Source organism: Oncorhynchus gorbuscha, linkage group LG13 (genome assembly GCF_021184085.1).
Source record: "Oncorhynchus gorbuscha isolate QuinsamMale2020 ecotype Even-year linkage group LG13, OgorEven_v1.0, whole genome shotgun sequence".
NCBI classification, from domain to species: Eukaryota; Metazoa; Chordata; class Actinopteri; order Salmoniformes; family Salmonidae; genus Oncorhynchus; species Oncorhynchus gorbuscha.
This window is the reverse complement of record NC_060185.1, coordinates 66,788,448-66,812,449: the sequence shown is the minus strand read 5'-3', so window position 1 is coordinate 66,812,449 and position 24,002 is coordinate 66,788,448. Positions and strand designations below refer to the sequence as shown.

General features: G+C 44.0%; 2 protein-coding genes across 2 annotated transcripts in view; one reads left to right on the top strand and one right to left on the bottom strand.

The window, feature by feature from the left end:
• Positions 1–24,002, bottom strand: part of mrpl11 (mitochondrial ribosomal protein L11) — a 55,133-nt gene that overhangs the window by 16,435 nt on the left and 14,696 nt on the right. Inside the window, exon 2 of the mRNA XM_046295445.1 lies at positions 13,418–13,574. Coding sequence (XP_046151401.1) covers positions 13,418–13,540 — 123 coding nt within the window. The 5' untranslated portion in view covers positions 13,541–13,574. The remainder of the gene's footprint in view (positions 1–13,417; positions 13,575–24,002) is intronic.
• Positions 5,721–10,637, top strand: LOC123993364 (transmembrane protein 121-like). The gene is made up of 2 exons (XM_046295444.1): positions 5,721–6,223; positions 9,143–10,637. Exon 2 carries the CDS (start codon positions 9,145–9,147, stop codon positions 10,198–10,200), a length of 1,056 nt encoding a protein of 351 aa, XP_046151400.1. The 5' UTR covers positions 5,721–6,223; positions 9,143–9,144; the 3' UTR covers positions 10,201–10,637.

Genomic DNA, 24,002 nt, shown 5'->3' with positions numbered 1-24,002 from the left:
ACGAGCAGCCAGCTAAATCCTCTCCTCCTGCACCATGACTGATTAGGCTCCAGAGTGCAAAATGGCAGCAGCCCATCACCCAAGGCAGGCCGACACATTATCTAGTGGAAGGAGTATTTAACTCCCGCACCTTCAAAGAGTTTCTCTGAGATCCTGTCTGTGCATCAGGATTAACTGCTAATCTACAGCGGTATTTCAGCAGACTAACTCCACAGCAGTGAGTAATTGCTCCAATTTATTTCCAGATCAGAGGGTTATGATAAACAATTAAGGGAGCAATTAGGCATATGTGATTCAAATCTGATTTGATTTGACACCCTATTCTCCACTCTTTCTGTCACACCTCAAGTTAAAATGTGATTGGCCTTTCAGCTTCACTAACTATTTTTAACAAGATATAGCGAGCACCGACATGAGCGAGCCAGGGTGGCTGTGAGTGTATATGGACAGAATGAAAAGAGAGAAAGCAGAGGAAGAGATGGCTGGGAGGTAGGTTTGAGTGTTCGGTGTGAACAGTGTTCATCGTCAATATTTAAACAATGAAAAAGGTTCATTTGACCAAGGTGAAAAGGGGGAGAAGACAGACGTGCCACAGGAGGTACTCATATACACTGGGGCAAAAAAGTATTTAGTCAGCCACCAATTGTGCAAGTTCTCCCACTTAAGATGAGAGGTCTGTAATTTTCATCATAGGTACACTTCAACTATGACAGACAAAACGAGGGAAAAAAATCCAGAAAATCATATTGTAGGATTTTTAATGAATTTATTTGCAAATTATGGTGGAAAATAAGTATTTGGTCACCTACGAACAAGCAAAATTTCTGGCTCTCACAGACCCGTAATTTATTTTTTAAGAGGCTCCTCTGTCCTCCACTCGTTACCTGTATTAATGGCACCTGTTTGAACTTGTTATCAGTATAAAAGACACCGGTCCACAACCTCAAACAGTCACACTCCAAACTCCACTATGGCCAAGACCAAAGAGCTGTCAAAGGACACCAGAAACAAAATTGTAGACCTGCACCAGGCTGGGAAGACTGAATCTGCAATAGGTAAGCAGCTTGGTTTGAAGAAATCAAATGTGGGAGAAATTATTAGGAAATGGAAGACATACAAGACCACTGATAATCTCCCTCGATCTGGGGCTCCACGCAAGATCTCACCCCGTGGGGTCAAAATGATCACAAGAACGGTGTGCAAAAATCCCAGAACCACACTGGGGGGGACCTAGTGAATGACCTGCAGAAAGCTGGGACCAAAGTAACAAAGCCTACCATCAGTAACACACTACGCCGCCAGGGACTCAAATCCTGCAGTGCCAGACGTGTCCCCCTGCTTAAGCCAGTACATGTCCAGGCCCGTCTGAAGTTTGCTAGAGAGCATTTGGATGATCCAGAAGAAGATTAGGAGAATGTCATATGGCCAGATGAAACCAAAATATAACTTTTTGGTAAAAACTCAACTCGTCGTGTTTGGAGGACAAAGAATGCAGAGTTGCATCCAAAGAACACCATACCTACTGTGAAGCATGGGGGTGGAAACATCATGCTTTGGGGCTGTTTTTCTGCAAAGGGAGCAGGATGACTGATCCGTGTAAAGGAAAGAATTAATGGGGCCATGTATCGTGAGATTTTGAGTGAAAACCTCCTTCCATCAGCAAGGGCATTGAAGATGAAACGTGGCTGGGTTTTTCAGCATGACAATGATCCCAAACACAAAGCCCGGACAATAAAGGAGTGGCTTCGTAAGAAGCATTTCAAGGTCCTGGAGTGGCCTAGCCAGTCTCCAGATCTCAACCCCATAGAAAATCTTTGGAGGGAGTTGAAAGTCCATGTTGCCCAGCAACAGCCCCAAAACATCACTGCTCTAGAGGAGATCTGCATGGAGGAATGGGCCCAAATACCAGCAACAGTGTGTGAAGACTTACAGAAAACATTTGACCTCTGTTATTGCCAACAAATGGTATATAACAATGTATTGAGATACACGTTTGTTATTGACCAAATACTTATTTTCCACCATAATTTGCAAATAAATTCATTATAAATCCTACAATGTGATTTTCTGGATTTTTTTTCTCATTTTGTCTGTCATAGTTGAAGTGTACCTATGATGAAAATTACAGGCCTCTCATCTTTTTAAGTGGGAGAACTTGCACAATTGGTGGCTGACTAAATACTTTTTGCCCCACTGTATACGAGTGTGTCTCTACCCTCATTTGAGCCCGACAAGATGATCAGAGGGAGAGCGAATGTCCTAATACGTCATATAAATGTGTATCTTTCAGAAATAAATCGTTGATGGGTAAATCCATTTGAATTCAATCACTTGACAGCATCCCTTTTGCAACAAAAATGTATCCTAAAAAACAAATTCCATACGTGTTTGCCAATGGTAGAAGTGTCAAGAAAGTGACTTTTTAGACCTGAACGGCAAAAAATTTAGATAGAGGTGCTCAATGTTGACCCATTTTGCAGATCTCACCCTACTACGAGACATCCATGTCTTCATCATTGGAAATGGTAAACGGTTGAGTTTGATATTACTTAAAAGCGTTGTAAAAAAAAAAAAAAAAATAAAAAAATGAATGTCCATTTTTATATTCACGTTGTAGCTTAGACCATTTCACATCAGGTGTTAATGTTGTGCCTGCCCTCGGTTGAGACACGTTCTTGAATACAGGGTGGGTGTAATTTCAATCATAGAAACAATTTTTAGAATGGCCCGATCTCTTCAGTCAGACCACTGCAATTTAGCTTGTGCACCAATGACATTTAAAATGTCTACTTTAATTACTAACAAATATTTCCATTCAAGTCAACATTCTCTGATGTGTTGACCATCAACAATCTTTGTGGTACAACTTTAAAGTTACATTTGAATTCTATTACATCCATCAAACAACCCTGTTTGTAAGCTTTTAAATGACAAACTCAACTTGTTTATCTTTTTCCAGTGATGAAGACACGGATGTCTAATGGTACGCAAAATAGGACAACAAAAGCATTTCAGCACAGGTCCTCTGAGTCACAGCTAACTCTTGACACAATACCGTACTGAAATAGAAATGGCTACTTCAAGCACATATTCCAAATGACAAAGGAAGAGGACAACGGACAGTGCTGGCCAAACTCCCAAAGAGCTCATCTCCATAACAAGTGAAATGGGTGAGCATCATCCAGCAACACCGCTCTCCTCGAAGGATGTATATATTGGCCTGGTCTTGGACAGTTTATACACTACAGAGAACCTGCTGAATCAGATGAGCAGCAGGGCAGGACAACAAAAAAAAGAAGGTGATTACATCATAACAAAGAAAACATGGTATTTCTCAACTCCATTACGTTCTCCTCACACGCGAGGCAGTGGTGCGCCTCATGATTAATCATGTGTAGCGGCAGCAGCAGGCTGAATGGTCTACTGGAGGCATCAACAAGACGCATCAGGAACTCTGGAGGAGTGAGTGGGAGAGCCAGGAACTGTATTACAGGGCTATTGACTTGAGTGTTTCACTGGAGTGAAGTGGCAGTATGCTGCTACTACTAGTAGTAGTACAGTAGCAGTATTGGTTTCCATTGAACATGCCATACAAATAAAGACATTTTTATTAATCATATTTAGAATGCATTGGTACTCCTTTCGTTTTGGCAACATGTAAAGTGCTGGTCCCATGTTTCATGATATGAAATAAAAGATTTCAAAAATATTTCTGTACACAAAATGCTTCTCTCTCAATGTGCACAAATTTGTTTACATCCCTGTTATTGAGCATTTCTCCTTTGCCAAGATAATCCACCCAGCTGACAGGTGTGGCATATCAAGAAGCTGATATAAGAGCATGATCATTACACAGGTGCACCTTGTCCTTGGGACAATAAATGGACACTCTAAAATGCGCAGTTTTGTCACAACACAATGCCACAGATGGCAAGTTTTGGCGGGAGTGTTCAATTGGCATGCTGACTGCAGGAATGTCCACCAGATCTAGTGCCAGAGAATTGAATGTCAATTTCTCTATCATAAGTCACCTCCAACGTAATTATAGAGATTTTAACATTATGCCCAACTGGCCTCACAACCGCAGACCACATGTAACCGGGCCAGCCCAGGACCCCCACATTCGGCTTATTCACCTGCGGGATCGTCAGAGACCAGCCACCTGCACAGCGGATGAAACTGATGAGTATTTCTGTCTGTAATAAAGCCCTTTTGTGGGGAAAAACTCATTCTGATTGGCTGGGCATGGCTTCCAAGTGGGTGGGCCTATGCCCTCCCAGGCCCACTCACGGCTGCGCCCCTGCCCAGTCATGTGAAGTCCATAGATTAGGGCATAATGAATTTATTTCAAATTACTGATTTAGAAAGCACTCCAATTGCCACATTAAACTAAATTATGCAGTAGTTAGAGGAGTGGCAGAAAGGAAACATGAAAGCAGAGAGAGAGACACAGCATTCTATTCTGGCCCGGTGGTGGTTGGCCTCTGCCACTGGTGGACATCAGCTTGGTACCAATCAGTCCTTAGGAATCTTGGACGGTCTCTTAACCCACATCCTTCCCCACTCATGTCTAGGTAAAGTGATGACTGTGCAGTGCTGTGGACAGGCTGCCTTCCCTCTCCCTCCCTCTGTCTGTCTGTCCCCACCTCCCACCCTGCTCAGCCTCTCCACGCTGAAAGAGCCAATGCCGGGTGACCTTCAACCACACCCACAGGGAACCAAAGGGGAAGAGTGAGCGAGGAACGATAGAGAGGAGAGGTAGAGTGAATGGAACCGGAGGGCATAAGGAGAGAGAACGGGAGAGTAGAAGGATAGAGGAAAAACCTCAAATTGAACCCAGGGAATGGAAATCTCTGTGGAAGCCAGTGGAGCGCGTAGCTGATTGTGACAAGAAATATATGACTCTCCTTCCCCTTTCTCACTGGTCTGACTAAAGCTCTCACTTGGAGATGACCCGCATACACGGAGAAGAGAGTGAATAAGAGGGAGAGGGGACAAATGAGAGTCTTTGAATTTAGAGGTGACCCTGAGAAGGTGGAGATTGATTTGTCTATGCACTTAACGGAAACACAATGACAAGGTGACGCAAACGTACTCTCCTTGACCATCAAAACAATCTCTCCAACACTAAAACCCTTCCATTCGGGAACCCTTAGGCTATACTGCAGCCGACTGGGACCCGTTTCAAATTTACAGTACAACAAAAAGACAGGATGGTTTTGAAGTGTGTCCACAGGCATCTCTTGCTCTACTTGCTTCCATATATCTGAGTGACATTTCAGTAAGGGTTCATTGTGTATATCTGATATTTTACTGGCAAGGCAATCAAAGCCATAATCTACTTCCATGTAATACAAAGCCATTAAGCTAGTTATAATTTCAGCAAAGTGGCATCATGATCATTACCATAACCGATGGACATAACCGTGGGCTCCTAAATATTCATGCATTCCAGTCTGGATCTTAAAGTTATACAGCTGAGCTGATGGTAAAAAGGAGGAGGTGGCAGAGGAGAGCTGAGCAGGGAGAACGAGCGAGGAGGGAGAACGAGCGAGGAAGAGAGGGAGAGCTGAGAGCACGTAACCTGCCTACAAATGAACACCACTATCAAAGTCTAGTGGCTTGGTGAGTTTATTCATGGCTCTTGTATCCTCAAGGTTTCCTTTACAGCCAATACTTCCTTATGTGGATTTTTTTTTTTTGGGGGGGGGGGTTGTCTATTCCTGATAATGATTCCGCGTCAAGCAGTATTCCACTTCTGAGCGACTTCGACAGCTCAGAGCACGGCCAATAAGCCCGCACAGCTCCTTCGTGACTCACTGGATCTTCGGCTGCCAGACCCGAGGTGTCAAATTCAGGACGGACATACTGAGAGATTAATTCTGCAGCCGCGGTGACCATGGAATAATTCAACAAAATGACAAGCTTATTTGACCGACTCAGAAGAAAGAAAAGAGTCTTGACTGCTTAAATGTGAACTTAATTTGGACAAACTCAAAGATCGACAGAGGGCAATTACTTTTCCCTGTTTAACAGGATAAGACCATCATAGCAGAGAGGGAGCCTTTTCAAATATTTTTGGACATATAACAAACAAAGCAATCGATGTAAGGAGTCAGTTTGGACCTTCATGTTCATCCAGGGACCATTCAACTTCTACTAATAGACGAAGTGGATCTCAATCAAGCCAGGTGGAGAGGCAAAGCAAGAACGCATGCTTTGGGTAACTATCCCCCACTTTCAAAGAGTTGAATTATGTATGCATCTACTAATAAAAAAGGTCATTATGTAACAGGTGGTGCATCACATTTTTGCATAAGACTAAATGATTAGGTTAAATTTTGGGGGCTGCATCAACATAATGGAAGACAAAATCCCCCATAGAGAGGGGATTTAAAACAGATCTGTTGAAATTATAATGGAAAATAAATATTACATTTGGAGGACATGCACCAACACATCATCACCCCCTACACGTGTAAAATCCTATAATAGCTGTTCCCACAGGTTTACAAACGCTTCTTGAGACATCAGATGTTACTGCTCAAGGGCAACTCAGTCACCAGGATTAGATGGGATTTTCCATTAGACTTATACAGATTTCACCCCCATTCATTCATCCAGTTTAATTGCACACACCTAATCACCTCTTTCTCTCCAACAAGCAGTCCTCTCAGTCTCACTCACACATCCCTTGCTGGTACAAGCAAGCAGTTGATTTAGTTTGTAGTAAGACAAACATTCCAGGCAGAATGTTTTTATAGATGAATTACAGGTCTAGAGCAATTCATTTTCCTTTTACCTTCAGCCCAGCACACCTGGTAGACCTCCGATATAAAGAGAAAAACACAAGTGACAAACAAGGAGGCGAGCCCGATTTCAAAATGATACGTGTGTGTGTGTGTGTGTGTGTGTGTGTGTGTGTGTGTGTGTGTGTGTGTGTGTGTGTGTGTGTGTGTGTGTGTGTGTGTGTGTGTGGGAGGCAATTCGAAAGCCATAACAGATTACCCTGGGTAACTGGTGAAAACACTCCTTTCTCCACCACACAATACACATAAGAAAGTAGCCTTTATTTTTGCCCTGTTACACACCTTGGTCTGAGAAATCCCAAGCAAATCATTTACCTGTCCACCTTCCCAGGCCCTTTCCTTACAGTTGCAGTGGAAAAGCCTGAATCAGCTACAGTATCCATTTCTAATCATAGTGATGATGAATTTGGTCATTATTGGTCATTATTGATGAGCAGAGTGGACACACACATAGCCGTCATCCGGCACACTCACTCAGAACAGAATCAATTGGGTGTGTTGTCAAGCCGTAACACAAACACAGGCTGACAGAGGAACGCCGGGGTTCCAGGGTACAATTTTAGACGCATATGGAATCGCCAAGAGGCGTGGTGGGAATGACAAAGGCAAAAAAACACTGGGGTGGCAGATTACCTTTCTCCTGCCTCTGTCGGCAGTTGGGGGGGGGGGTTGTTCAGCTAAAGCACCATTTTCAATTGCAATATTCTCGAAGTCAGCGAATTGATACACTAGAATCCATTCACTTCCAGCAATGATAAATCAGGTTATGGGTTGCAGAGAAACAAAAAAAAAACATCTGATAATCATATGTGAGTGATTCTGACGTCTGGGCTCCTCCTCTTCTTCACCATGCCCCTCGGAGGATCAGTCAGTCTAGGTTGTTTCCTCAGTCATCCATCATTTTTCATCTGTTCCACAAGAAGTAGTAATGCATTTCATTTCTTCGGATCTCAGAGTTCGCGTAAGACACCATGTATTTTTTTCCCACCAAATTCTGTCTGCCGCTTGGTCTTCCTCACTTTACCTTCCCTCCTGCGCTCATCTCCCCTCCTTGCCAGGCTGAGTTAATTTATGAACTGTTATGTTGTAGTAATACTTTATTAGGAATGTGGACAGCCAAGAGCATCAATCTCTTACTTTCAATTCCCTCTCTCCCACAAGTCTCTCCCGCAGACACTGACAGTCTCTCTCGCGCCATTGGATGACAGGGCTCAGATGAGTGCTGCATTGAAAAGATTGATGCCTGTCGTCAATCAGAAGCACACGTTATTAAAAGGCAGATCTGTTCATCTGCTCCTCGCTGGCCACAGAGCCCGCAATCGTTTCGCTCGATCAGACTCAAGTGTTGCCATTATGGCATATCTGGAGATGGTAATGATTTCATATTAAAATGCCATCGATCCCGTGGAGTGGTTGACACCCTTGGTGGTGCTGTAGGCAGATGGCTAACACTTCTCCTCAGCGCTCCTGGCTGGGTCTGCTCTGAGAACCATACGCTACAGTCTCTTAGCCTCAATACGTCAAGGAGAGGCATTTCACCGTACAAAAATCTGTGATAATTTCTCACTCCCAAATCAATACTGGGGTTTTATACAGTCCACTTCAAATATGGCTTCGCACAAAAGAATGTACACATTGGAATTCCATAAATGGGCAAATGAGCCCATTAGAATGGACTGCACGCAGGGACACACGCACGGTGACAAACACGTGTTCATGAACACACAAGCAAGCAATTACCGTCAAAAAACATCCCCAGAACAAATCGTACAGAGAAGCATTATTAATATTCCTCCCAAATGAGAAGGCAATTTTCCGCTGACTTTAAGATTGCAGCACGCAGCAACAATGAGGCCGACTAAACAGCAAGGAAAACAAGTAGACAAGCTGCCTGCCTGGCTGCACTTCAACACAATTCATTATTAATGAATAAGGTAAGGGCACACAAGCAAAACGCCACAGCTGAAAACCTAGGTAATTTTGAGGTGCCGAGCAGGGTTAAAACTTACGTAGCTGAAGAGCCACATTGAAATAACTTATCTACAGAGGAGTGAGAAAATGTACACAGTTCCTCAGCATGCATGGTCAGGGAAGAACAGCCTCTGACTGAAAGATGGAAAAGCTCAACGCTGAATTGGCATTCAAATGATATTTATCCATAGCAACAAGCAAAGTATGACTGGCATCACTGTTAGGTAAGCAAGCATCTTGAAGAAAGATGGTCTATCATGCAAGTGAAATTCTCATTGGTGAATGAGGACATAGTCTAAAGCCATTCTTCTGAATATAGTACATTTTGTCTTGACTTGTCATCTTTCTGTTTCCTCTCCCAGGCATGGTGCCTACGCCCCAGGTGTGCGTATCAACCCTGGTCACAGTGAGCACAATGGCAGTAGTCGACCTCTACCTGCTGGAGCAGAGCATGCTGGGAGCCCGCGGCAAGGCAGGGCCCAGCGTGTGGCCCTGCGCCGCAGTGCTGCTAGGTGACCTGGGCTTCCTGCTGGCGCTGCGGTTCGTGTCGGCGGGCGTGGTGTCAGAGGCGCTCTCCCCACGCCGCGGCTTCGCCAACGCCCTCTGGTTCCTCTTCCTGTCCCTGCTCCAGCTCAAACTCTTCTTCGTCTGCCAGAACTACCGGACGGAACGTCGGCCACCTGACCCCTTGGCCAGGAAGACACTCACCCTGCTGCTGTCTATCTGCCTTCCCTCCCTGTTCCTCATCCTGACTGGGGCTGACAACATGACGCCAATGCGAAGGAAGCAGGAGGTGCGAGGGAGGCTGCTCTGGGTGGTGGTGGACCTGCTGGACGTTCTGGACCTGCAGGCCGGGCTGTGGGAAGCCCACGCGGGGGCCACTGACCTGATGGTGCCCCTGTGGGCCGAAGGCCTGGTGTTCTTCTACTGCTACGCCCTGCTGCTGCTGCTGCCCTGTGTGGCCCTCACAGAGCTGGGGGCCGCCGCCATGCCGGGACAGAGGGGGGCACGTAAGGAGCCCATGTACCCCTGGCTCAGCCTGGTCACCATCAACGTGTTCACACTGGCCCTCAGGGGAACGGGCATGCTTTGGTACCGGGACCCCCGGGTCTCGACAGTGTTCCTGGGGAAGAACCTGCTGGCCCTGGCTGTGAAGCTGACTTCAGCCTGGGAGAGGCACAAGCAGGGTGGGGACAGAGGGATGGGGGCTGGGGACAGAGCAGAGGCAGGGGGGGAATCCACCCTGGCAACACAAAGCTCAGAGCAGACGGAGGACCAAGCCACAGGCAAAACCACCCCTGGGCCACCCTCCCGCTACCACATACCGTCCCACTCCCACAGCCACGGTTACTCCCTGTCCCACGTCAGTCTGGATCCCACAGAGACCTCCATGGGCCCCTCCATCGCCCATGAACTCTAGAAACTGATCAGAGAGAAGGACAGCTCGGCATCAGCCGTCAAGCTCATCAGAGCTCCCAGGTCAGGGAAGCATTTAGCACTGAAGAGAAGACGGTTGGCCTCACACTGAGACCACAGGCAAACAACCCGGGCAATCACAGCAGTAACACATCCAATTAGCTCACTTTGGTTAAAGGGATGATTTATCCATCCCCTGGGTCCCGGACGCTTGTAGTATTTGAGAGAGGGCTGGGGCGGCTTGAGAAATGTAAAGCGAAGAACTGCATTGTTTTCCAAGGAGCTACAATTAGTACTGGTTCCACACAGACATCGGTGTCATATGGGACATAATCCCATGGTGTTTGTCAGTGTGTTTCCTGTGAAAGCTCTTCCACCGCTGTTGTCAGCGACACTTCCAGGACAGCTTACAAACTGAAATAAAGTTTTTCATTCTCCCAGGCTCCGACACTTTATTGGCCATGTGTAGGAGGGTATTGGCAGCCTGTCACCACAAATGGAGAAAACAGGATCATAGGTCGATCAATCACAGCTAGGGGACATACTAGCTGTCCAATTCTCTGCACATCTGAGGCAGGCAGTGCAGCAGCGTAATGTGCTATGAGGACAGAGTGACAGAGAGGAAAAGCTATCATATAATCACAACTTAACCAGTAGCACCAGCCCTGGTAGGCATGCAGTGATCCTTCAGCCAGCCATTTGTCTGCTGGTCTGACTTGAATGTTTCAACAGGGGAGCCTGCAGATGGGCTAGGGTGTGTGTGAGAGGAAGTGCTGTTCTGAGGATAGGCAAGGGTCTATTCAATCTCCATCAGCGGTTCCTAATGCACTCCGCACCCAGTCTGCCTCCGCTCTAACCATTAATGCTATTATTAATTGAAATTGGGGCCCATTTGTCTAAATGCTAATAGCTTAGATAGCTTTATACTTGGTTTACAGGGCATATTTACAGAATGCGCTAACACACCAGGGTTGGGCTCAATTCAGAATTGAAAATGCCTCAAATTCCAATTAAATTCTTGAATTAGAGTTAAAGTAGTTAGCAGGATACAGAATTGCAATTTGAATGAAAGAAAATAGAATCGAACATTCTCAAAGTGAATCAATGAGGAAAACAAAACATGTATGCTAATATTCTAAAGGCATTTTCATTAATCCCTTAAATGTTGTTCAATATGGGGGGGGTGAGTGACATTTCCCAGAATGCATTAGTTTAACCTTCAAGTTCACCCGAGGCCTTCAAAAAAGAAGCCAAACAAATTAAATTGGTTGGTGGAAACATAAATAGGCTATTCTAAGCACTAAAGTAAAACAAAAAGTACAAAAACTGTACATGAACATTGTTTACAGAGAAAAGTGATATTCTTTACTATCTGAAAGTGTGACCCGTCAGATTCAATTAAACTCATGGTCTATGACTGAGATTAATTTCTTTGAATTGCACTGAATTTAATTTTACTTCATGTCACTCAAAACTAAAATGTTGCATCCTGCGGGGTCGCCAATTCTAATTAGAATTTCAACGGGAGTTGAATGGGAGTGTTATGAAACCGATTAGACAGCCAACTGTGAACACGGTGCTCGATAAGTCTAGGGGGTTCTGGGCTTGCCTAACGGTTCAGTAATCTGACTCGACGTGTCCATTAAGGTGACAAACAAGCGTATGTGACCAGGTATTGAATGCATTTACCCAGGAGACACCAGCTCGTCTCTCTTGACCTCTTGGTCAGCCAGTCCAAGCAGATTATTATTTGTTCCGATGGTGGATCAAACTGTTATAAAAAGGAATAAATACCAAAGGCATGCCCAAACTAAAAGACAAAAAAAAACGATAGGCCTAGTGGCCACCAAAAGAAAACCATCAACCTCACAGATTTCCCAGCTGGGACATTGACAGTCAATCACCTTAATTGGCAGCACCTAACGAGCTCATCAAGGCTTCCTAGCAAAGCACAGCCCTAGACCCGGTTGGTTGCTGCTGCCCCCTGGGGATGAGGTGTGGAAGTGTAGGATGTTGTTTTTGTAGTATGTTGCGTCTACTTATACTCCTAAAACCTATACTACCTAACCCATTCCATATCAGAAGTCAATTCCAAAATTATGAATTGAGCCCAACCCTGACGAACACACGCGCAGTAAGGCCATTCCTCCAGGGAGTTTCTCTGTAGTTCTGAGAGAATCGGCAGGGATGTGAACTAGAGTAGGCTGGGAGTCTGCTTCTCCATCTCGCGCTCTTTCATCTCTCACTCGCTCTCCATTTCAAACACTACACATTGTGGATGCCCTCCCCGTTGGGCAACTTGTCTCATATTTCAAATATAACGGCAGGAACTACATCAGCCGCCGCTTCAGCAAATGACTACTTCCTTGGATTTGTTACACCTGTTAAGCCCCATGTACAACCCTCAGCATTTTCCTGAGGTTCCGAAGATATAGTGGCGCCGCTCTTCTTTCCTCCTCCTCTCCCTCTTTACTCGCCTCCATTGGGGTGTGCTAATTTCACTCTGGACTGTAATTACTTCTCCCCCACCAAAGCCGTCAGGTTCTCCCTTTTGTCTCCCGTTCGCCCCCTTTTATTGCTCTCGTTTGTTTAAATATGTCCTGCGGCCGACAGGCAACCTACCTCTTTGTGCTCCCTCTGTCAGGGGTGGTTAGACAGAGGAGAGGAAGGGAAAAAAACAAGGAGAGAGGGAAGATTAGGGCCAAAAGCCCGGTGCCTAAAGCAGATCGGCTGCCGACTGGCATTTATTTACAATTTAGCCTACCACATACACACTCAGAGCTTGATGGAGCAAGGCAGCAAAGAAACACACACTCGCACGGTGCGCCGCAACAATGGCATACCAAACCACTCTAAAAAGAGGGTCCCTTCAGACATGCAGCTGGGCTTTGCCTGGACGCAACCCGTCTCACCTCATTACCACGCTCTTCATTTTTTCCTGGGCTCTTCAACCCACTGTGTGTGAGAGGGATACACTTAACAGAAGGGAATCTAAATCATTCAACATGGTTCAGCTCTCAAAAGGCACCAACACCACTTATTTTTGTCTGGAACTTACAAGTATATTTTAAGCGCAACTGCCAACCGATGACGCACAAGAGCCTGACACACGAAGACATTCAAGAGGAGACGTGTAAAGAACTTGACACTATGTTTCTCTTTTTGTTTTGAAGAAAATAGAATAGCAGAGACAGGAAGGGAAGTCTAAACAGGGAGTTTACCTGTCCCAGGACAGGACCCAGAGGTGGTCCGGGGGCAGCCTGCCCTGACCTCACGATGGCCCGGATCACACCCCCCATGTCCACCTTCTTCACGGCCTTAGCGGCCTTGGAGATCTTGGACATCGTGGTCTGTCTCGATCGCTCTCTATCCGCCCGTCTGTAAGGAGAAACAGAGACTACAGTGTTAGCCTTTTCTGCTCAGGTTTCTATCAACTTCACCCACCAAAGACACTTTTAAACAACTCATTTACAAACATGCTGGGTTCATTAAAATATCCCACACAGTCCAAATCGATAGGATATACCCCTGGGCTAAACCCTGGTTTTCTATTTCGTAGCAGTCGAGTAATTAAACAAATCTTTGCATTCGATCTTCCCTGCGAGAGTCACCTGGTCTCCTGAAGGGCGTTTGTGATGTGGATCAGTAAGTGTCTGAATGAAAATATAGGCCTTGGGATGAGGACTTTCTCCACTGCATCTAATCTGATACCACTACCAGAGCAGTGTAGAGTATAGAACCACAGTAGCCTGTATGACTTATAGCCACCATGTCTTTCTATACTGATTTTTGCATAGCCCCCACCAGCAGAGGTCAGGGGTCATTTGGAACCCAGCCAAGACACGGTCAGGCGGATAAGTGACAGAATTAATAAAAAGGAGTTGGAGGCATCATCACTCCACAGTGAGGGGTCTTTTTCATTCCACCTTCAAATGCATTTACCAAATTACCAGTCGTTAGTGGAGTGAGGAGAGTGGGCTGAACTCTTGGCTCTGCTCCACGGAAGGAGGCAGAACACATAAATAGCAAGCCTGTAGACTGTAATCCCCACTTGGAAAATACCACAGCTGTAAAAACCCAGAGATCAATGGGTGTAGACAAGAGACAAGTAGGGAATTTTAAGGTTTAGCCAGGTGATATTGGGTGAGACCCACATTCAATAGAAGTTACAGCTTCAAAGGAGTGGAGAGGAGACCTAAAAACAATTCAGTTTGGGCAACAGAGGGTAACCAATTAGATTAAGAAGAGATGAAGAGCAGAAACAATCGAAAAGATACAGCTGAGCGCTTTGGTGTTTCAAAGTAGCAGAAACTTTTCCAATAAGAAGTTGTGGTTGTATGTATTGCAGCTGCAGTTGTTGAAGTGAAAAGTAATTGTGGGGCTTTGTAAAATTTTTAAAATTGCATTAAGCTGGTTGGCTAACTTTGGGGCAACAAATACCCTTTATGTTTTATGAATGAAACTCTATCCCCTGCCTATAAAATGTCACTCACGTCCGCCACTACATTTCAGCAGTCAATTTTGTGCTACCTATTTGTGCTACTAACTTGCAACTCCACTGTTAAAGAATCATGTAGCAGTTTAAATCGATTTGTGAACAAGTCAGAAATCGAGAGGAGTCCAGCATGCATCAACGAGCAAGGTAATCTCCCCAATTTCAGGTTGGGAAAAAAGCAATGCGCAATGACCAAAGAAATAGCATGAGTGCTGAAACTGACAACTGCCTTAGAATGGTATTCAACCTGAGATACAAACGCCAACACACATTGACCAGCCGGTGAAATGCAAGGCAAGATGTGGAATTATGTTACCACATAATATAAAATAAATTAGGAATGGCAGTGAATGTGTAATTTGTATCATTTGGGAATTATACTTAAAAATAATGAAACGCAACATGCAACAATATGACTGAGTTACAGTTCGTAAGGAAATCAATCAATTGAAATACATGAATTAGGTCAACATCTATGGATTTCACATGACTGTGCAGGGGGTTAGGCCCAGCCAATCAAAATTAGTTTTTCCCCACAAAAGGGCTTTACTACAGACAGAAATACTCCTCGGTTTCATCAGCTGTCCAGGTGGCTGGTCTCCGACGATCCCGCAGGTGAGTAAGCTGGATGTGAAGGTCCTGGGCTGGCCTGGTTAAATGTGGTCAGCGGTTGTAAGGTCAGTTTGACGTACTGCCATTTTCTCTAAAAGGACGTTGGAGGAGATTTATGGTACAGAAATTAACATTAAATTCTCTGTCAACAGCTCTGGTGGACATTCCTGCAGTCAGCATGCCAATTGCATGCTCTCTCAACTTGAGACATAATAATATAATAATAATATATGCCATTTAGCAGACGCTTTTATCCAAAGCGACTTACAGTCATGTGTGCATACATTCTACGTATCTGAGGCATTGTGTTGTTTGAAAAAACTGCACATTTTAGAGTGGTCTTTTATTGTCCCCAGCACAAGGTGCACCTGTATAATGATCATGCTGTTTAATCATTCTTGATATGCCAGACCTGTCAGGTGGATGGATTATCTTGGCAATGGAGAAATTATCACTAACAGGGATGTAAACACATATGCACAAAATTTGATCGACATAAGCTTTTTGTGTCTAGAATCTGTGTCTAGAATCTTTTATTTCAGCTCATGAAACATGGGACCAACACTTTACATGTTGCGTTTTTATTTTAGTTCAGTATACATTTGTAGTATGCGGAAATTAGGTGTCATGCTTTAATGCAGTGGTTCACAACCTTTTTCGGTTACTGTACCACCAAATTAATTTAAATTGCTCTGCTCGGAGTACCCCTGAAGTATCCCCTCATGTGCATTTGACCAGTAAGCCTATGGTCTCATGGAGTCTTCTCAAGTACCACTGTGGATACACCACAACTCCAGAGCATGAATAATGAAAACAGCAGTTCCCTCTCAAAATGAAATTGTTTATCAGAAGGCCAAGCGCAGAGGGCTCTTGAAGCACTGACCTAGATAACGGCAACAACTGACAACACATTTCACAGAACTGCATTGTACATTCCAAAATCATATTTGACTCAATATTCTGTATTTTAGAGCTAGGCAGCTGAAACACTATTAGAAGGTGATACGTATTGCTATTTCTGCAACTACTACTAGTCAACCTACCATTGATGAGCATGCTAAAATACTTGAGGCTGGATAATCCTTACCAAATTAGGAATTAAATGTGTTTTCTCTGGCCAAACACTGATTAAAAGGGGGAGCCATAACCTCTATGGAACAGCCACATTGGCACATCATTTGAAGATACAGGGCCTTCAGAAAGTATTTAGACCCCTTGACTTTTTCCACATTTTGTTAAGTTATAGCCTCAACCTAACATTGATTAAAAAAAATCCTCAGCCATCTACACACAATACACCATAATGACAAAGCGAAGGAGGTTTATCGAGGTTAACAAATATATTAAAAATAAAAACAGAAATACCTTATTTATATATGTATTCACACACTGCTATGAGACTAGAAATTGAGCTCAGGTGCATCCTGTGTTTCTATTGATCATCGTTGAGATGTTTCTACAACTTGAGTGGAGTCCACCTGTGGTAAATTCAATTTAAATGGACATGATATGGAAAGGCACACACCAGTCTATATAAAAAGGTCCCACAGTTAACAGAGCATGTCAGAGCAAAAACCAAGCAATGAGGTCGAAGGAATTGTCCGTAGAGCTCCGAGACTGGATTGTGCCGAGGCATAGATCTGGGGAAGGGAACCAAAACATTTCTGCAGCATTGAAGATCCAAGAACACAGTGGCCTCCATCATTCTTAAATGGAAGAAGTTTGGAACCACCAAGACTCCTCTTAGAGCCGCCCGCCTGGCCAAACTGAGCAATCGGGGGAGAAGGGCCTTGGTCAGGGAGGTTACCAAGAACCCGATGGTCACTCTGACGGAGAACTGGAGTTCCTCTGTGGAGATGGGAAAACCTTCCAGAAGGACAACCCTCTCTGCAGCCTTTATGGTAGGGTGGCCAGACAGAAGCCACTTCTCAGTAAAAGACATGACAGCCCGCTTGGAGTTTGCCAAAACGCAAATAAAGACTCTCAGACCATGAGAAACAAGATGCTCTAGCCTAACCAAGATGAAACTCTTTGGCCTGAATGCCAAGAGTCACATCTGGAGGAAACCTGGCACCATCCCTATGGTGTAGCATTTTGGTGGCAGCATCATGCTGTGGGGATGATTTTCAGCGGAAGGGACTGGGAGACAAATCAGGATTGAGGCAAAGATGAACGGAGGAAAGTACAGAGAGATCCTTGATGAAAACCTGCTCCAGAGTGCTCAGGACTTCAGACGGGGGCGAAGGCTCACCTTCCAACAGGACAACAACCTTGAGCACACAGCCAAGACAACGCAGGAGTGGCTTCAGGACAAGTCTCAATGTCCTTGAGTGGCCCAGTCAGAGCCTGGACTTGAACCCGTTCTAACATCTCTGGAGAGACCTGAAAATAGCTGTGCAGCAATGCTCCCCTTCCAACCTGGCAGAGTTTGAGAGGATCTGCAGAGAAGAATGAGAAAAACTCCTGAAATACAGGTGTACCAAGCTTGTAGCGTCATTCCCAAGAAGACTCGAGGCTGTAATAGCTGCCAAAGGTGCTTCAATAAAGGACTGATTAAAAGGGTCTGAATTAGAGGTTGACCGATTAAATCGGCATGGCCGATTCATAACAATCGGTAATTGCCATTTTTTGGAAGCCGATTACATTGCATTCCATGGGGAAACTGAGTGGCAGGCTGACCACCTGTTACGCGAGTGCAGCAAGGAGCTAAGGTAAGTTGCTAGCTAGCATTAAAAAACAATTAATCTTCACATAATCACTAGTTAACTACACATGGTTGATGATATTACTAGTTCAACTAGATTGTCCTGTGTTGCATGTAATCAATGTGGTGCCTGTTAATTTATCATCGAATCACAGCCTACTTCGCCAAACGGGATGATTTAACAAAAGCGCATTAGCAAAAAAAGCACAATCGTTGCACGAATGTACCTAACCATAAACATCAACGCCTTTCTTAAAATCAATACACAGAAATATATATTTTTTTAAACCTGCATATTTAGTTAAAATAAATTAATGTTAGCAAGCTATATTAACTTGGGAAATTGTGTCACTTCTCTTGCGTTCATTGCACACAGAGTCAGGGTATATGCAACCGTTTGGGCCGCCTGGCTAGTTGCCAACTAATTTGCCAGAATTTTACATAATTATGACAAAACATTGAATGTTGTGCAATGTAACAGCAATATTTAGACTTATGGATGCCACCCATTTGATAAAATACAGAACGGTTCGATAAAATAAACGTTTTCTAAATGATAGTTTCCGGATTTGACCATATTAATGACCAAAGGCTAGTATTTTTGTGTTAATTATATTATAATTAAGCCTATTATTTGATATTTGATAGAGCAGTCTGGCTGAGCGGTGGTAGGCAGCAGCAGGCTCGTAAGCATTCATTCAAACTTTACTGAGTTTGCCAGCAGCTCTTAGCAATGCTTGATTCACAGCACTGTTTATGACTTCAAGTCTATGAACTCCTGAGATTAAGCTGGCAATACTAAAGTGCCTATTAGAACATTCAATAGTCAAAGATATATGAAATACAAATGGTATAGAGAAATAGTCAATGAGTCATAATTCATGACAACCTAAAACATCTTAACTGGGAATATTGAACCACCAGCTTTCATATGTTCTGAGCAAGGAACTTAAACGTTAACTTTTTTACATGGCACATATTGCACTTTTACTTTCTTCTGCAACACTGTGTTTTTGCATTATTTAAACCTAATTGAGCATATTTCATTATTTATTTAAGACTAAATAGATTTTATTTAGTCTTAATCATTATATTAATTTACAAAGAAAAGTGTTCATTGTTCACTCAGTATTGTTGTAATTGTCATTATTACATACATACAAGTCGGACGTTTACATGCACTCAGGTTGGAGTCATTAAAACTCGTTTTTCCAAAACCTCCACAAATTTCTTGTTAACAAACTATAGTTTTGGCAAGTCGGTTAGGACATATACTTTGTGCATAAAACAAGTAATTTTCCCAACAATTGTTTACAGACATTATTTCACTGTATTACAATTCCAGTGGGTCAGAAGTTTACATACACTAAGCTGACTGTGCCTTTACATAGCTTGGAAAATTCCAGAAAATTATGTCATGGCTTTAGAAGCTTCTGATAGGCTAATTGACATCATTTGAGACATCATTTGAGACATCATTGAGACATCATTGAGACATCATTTGAGACTCAGGAAGGAGACGTGTTCCGTCTCCTAGAGATGAACGTACTTTGGTGCGAAAAGTGCAAATCAATCCCAGAACAACAGCAAAGGACCTTGTGAAGATGCTGGAGGAAACAGGTACAAAAGTATCTATATCCACAGTAAAACGAGTCCTATAGCGACATAACCTGAAAGGCCGCTCGGCAAGGAAGAAGCCTCTGCTCCAAAACCTCCATAAAAAAGCCAGACTACGATTTGCAACTGCACATGGTGACAAATATCGTACGTTTTGGAGAAATGTCCTCTGGTCTGATGAAACAAAAATAGAACTGTTTGGCCATAATGACCATCATTATGTTTGGCGGAAAAAGGGGGAGGCTTGCAAGCCGAAGAACACCAACCCCACCGTGAAGCACGGGGGTGGCAGCATCATATTGTGGAGGTGCTTAACTGCAGAAGGGACTTGTGCACTTCACAAACTAGATGGCACCATGAGGAGGTAAATTATGTGGATATATTGAGATAACATCTCAAGACATCAGTCAGGACATCAGTCAGGAAGTTAAAGCTTGGTCGCAAATGGGTCTTCCAAATGGACAATGACCCCATGCATACTTACAAAGTTGTGGCAAAATGACTTAAGGACAACAAAGTCAAGGTATTGGAGTGGCCATCACAAAGCCCTGACCTCAATCCTATAGAAAATTTGTGGGCAGAACTGAAAGTGTGTGCGAGCAAGGAGGCCTACAAACCTGACTCAGTTACACCAGCTCTGTCAGGAGGAATGGGCCAAAATTCACCCAACTTCTTGTGGGAAGCTTGTGGAAGGCTACCCAAAACGTTTGACACAAGTTAAACAATTTAAAGGCAATGCTGCCAAATACTAATTGAGTGTATGTAAACGTCTGACCCACTGGGAATGTGATGAAAAAAATCAAAGCTGAAATAAATAAATTCTCTACTATTATTCTGACATTTCACATTCTTAAAATAAAGTGGTGATCCTAACTGATAAGGGAATTCAGACTAGGATTAAATGTCAGGAATTGCGAAGAACTGGGTTTAAATGTAATTGATTAAGGTGTATGTAAACTTCCAATTTCATTGTGTATTGTGTGTAGATTGTTGAGGTGAAAAAAACGATTTAAACAATTTTAGAGTAAAAATGTGGAAGAATTCAAGGGGTCTGAAAATTCAAATTTCTGTAAATAACACACAAAAGGAATGTGAACTTGGCCTGTACCCTCTTAGCCTAGTAATCAGTCAAAGGCAGAGAGACGGACACCAGTTTCATATGTCCTCAGAGGAAAAAAGCTTTGCAAGTCAAACACTGTGACGTTATGCAGAGCCGTGAAAGTCAATAGATCCCCAATGAGTCACACAATAGGTCTAGATGAGATTAAGATTGGACTAAACAAAGGCAAAATGAGAACTTGTGATATATACAGATACGAATATAGACAAAATGCAGAAGAGAATAATCATGATTAAAAGCTGATAATAGCGCACAGAAGAAAAATAGCGACAAACCACCAATTACAAAGTAATCCCGCTGGTAAATTCCCCTTGAACGCTGTAGTTTGTAGATTGCAGGCTAGGCTATATTTCCACAAACGAGCACATCAAATGCAAGGGCACCAACCCCCAGCTGCTTACAAGTTTGTTCCAAGTGAAACCCATTTTTCAGGCAATAGCCTATTTGAAGACAGAAATAGCATAAGCAGCACATTTCAAACCGAAATCCATCAAAGCCGGATTTCACCAAGTACTTTTTAGGGGTAAGGTGAAAACAGAGATAAGCGACAACAATATTGTGAGGAGATTAGTCTTTTATATGGTCTCTCCCACCTCAACATGCCTGAAACTTATTTTGACAGCCTGCCATTTTAGTCTCTGAATTTGGCAGACGACCAAGATGAGAACTTCAGGAAACTGAGGCAACTAGTCTAGGTGTCAGTGGCAATATCCGTTTTGATAAAGCCATATTGCAACTGATTTGGAAGTGGGAACTGACAAACAAGTTGGGGCATCATTGAGTACATCACAATTCACTGCAGTCCATGCCATGTTATCCCCAGACATACGGCTTGCGTCGAAGTTTAAACTGTGATGACCAGAGCGGTCACGATCTACACACTTAAACTCAAAATCAGTGGTTTTCAAAGTCAACTAGGAAATCTGCATTTTGACACAGATGGCATGGTCTATCAAAACAACAAACTGGCCATTTCAAAACATGTGAACACACCTAGCATATGCTGTGCCTATTTGATATTGTGATACTTTCCTGATATGACTGTCTTAAGATGTCAAGTTAAAAGATAACTATTCAGTTTGCCTTGTCACACATTAGCATTCAGACCAAGTTCAAACTCTCCAGCACCAAAGATGAATATCGATTGCAGTGAAGTCAAAATGTCAGGCAGTCTGGATGCAAGACAAAGCACCCCAGAAGTAAAGTTTTGAAGAAATCCCCTCAAATGTTCACTGACAAGGCTATAGATCACTCTACCAAGCCCAAACTTAAAATATTGACTTAATTTTTGTAATCTAGCATACACTCTTAATCAGAGCAACAAATCTTAAAATAGCTAGGTGAAACAACCTCATGGGGCGGGGTTGGGACATCTCCTCCAGGGGCTGCTCCAGCAGTTTAAATTTCCATCTGCAATGCTGTGCATGTTTCTATTACCTGAACAAGCCCAAGGGGTCCTGATCAGATATTATAACTACGGGTGCACATCAGGCTTCCTCCTAGTCTCCTTTCCCTCATCTACACTGATGAGAATGAGCTGAGAAGCAGGAAAAAGATATTTTCCAATAGGCAGCCACCATATTGCTTTTGTGTTATCATTGACACTATCACCATTTTAAAGTAGTCATCTCCACCCAGTTGGCTACTTTAAAAATGTTGGCCGCTGTCAACGGCAATGCTAAAAAAAAAGGGTTATATCCATGATGAGTCCATCTACATGACAACAGGCACAACTCCGCATAAAGTACTTTTTCAAAGTAGTCGAAATGCCACGTGCACCGAGTCACTGGCTTGGTAGTGCTCTCCCATGCCATCCCTAGGAGGGGTGCATCATGACTTGCCAGGCTTTTTTCTATATACTCTACTTGAGTGGGTTGTGTCACTGATATTATCTTCCTGTCCGGTCTTACGCAGCCTCAGGTTCGTGTGGTGGTGGAGATCTCATCTGGTGCATTTCCGCTGTCTTATCTGGTGTCCTGTGTGATCTTAAGTATGCTCATTCTAATGCTCCCATCTCTCTCGCTCCCCTCCTGGAGGACCTGAGCCCTAGGACCATGCTTCAGGCCTACCTGGCCTGACGACTCCTGGGTGTCTTGTTCCCAGTCCACCTGGTCGAGCTGCTGATCCAGTTTCCGCTGTTCTGCCTACGACTATGGAATCCTGACCTGTTCAGCGGACCTGCTACCTCATCCCAGTCCTGTTGTTTTCAACCATCTCTCCCACACCTGCTGTCCCGACCTCAATGTTCGGCTATGAAGAGCCAAATTACATTTACTCCTGAGGTGCTGACCTGTTAACCACTGCGATTATTATTTGACTCTGCTGGTCATCTATGAACGTCTGAACATCTTGATGAAGGATCTCAACTTAATGGCCATGTACTGTTATAATCTCCACCGGCACAGCCAGAAGAGGACTGGATTACCCCTCAGAGCCTGGTTCTTCTAGGTCTCTTCCTATGTTCCCGCCTTTCTAAGGAGTTTTTCTTAGCCACCATACTTCTACATCTGCATTGCTTACTCTTTGGGGTTTTAGGCTGGGTTTCTGTATAAGCACTTTGTGACATGGGCTAATGTAAAAAAAGGATTTATAAAACACACTGAACAAAAATATAAATCGCAACATGTAAAGTGCTGGTCCCATGTTTGAGCTGAAAAAGATCCCAGAAATGCTCACACAGGAAGCGGCGCAGGTCCTAATCCAGGCACTTGTCATCTCCCGTCTGGATTACTGCAACTCGCTGTTGGCTGGGCTCCCTGCCTGTGCCATTAAACCCCTACAACTCATCCAGAACGCTGCAGCCCGTCTAGTGTTCAACCTTCCCAAGTTCTCTCACGTCACCCCGCTCCTCCGCTCTCTCCACTGGCTTCCAGTTGAAGCTCGCATCCGCTACAAGACCATGGTGCTTGCCTACGGAGCTGTGAGGGGAACGGCACCTCAGTACCTCCAGGCTCTGATCAGGCCCTACACCCAAATAAGGGCACTGCGTTCATCCACCTCTGGCCTGCTCGCCTCCCTACCACTGAGGAAGTACAGTTCCCGCTCAGCTCAGTCAAAACTGTTCGCTGCTCTGGCTCCCCAATGGTGGAACAAACTCCCTCACGACGCCAGGACAGCGGAGTCAATCACCAACTTCCGGAGACACCTGAAACCCCACCTCTTTAAGGAATACCTAGGATAGGATAAAGTAATCCTTCTCACCCCCTCCCCCCTTAAAATATTTAGATGCACTATTGTAAAGTGGTTGTTCCACTGGAT

What these genes read in the sequence shown, in the direction of transcription:
- LOC123993364 (XM_046295444.1), top strand. Translation starts at nt 9,145, where the DNA reads ATGGTGCCTACGCCCCAGGTGTGCGTATCAACCCTGGTCACAGTGAGC.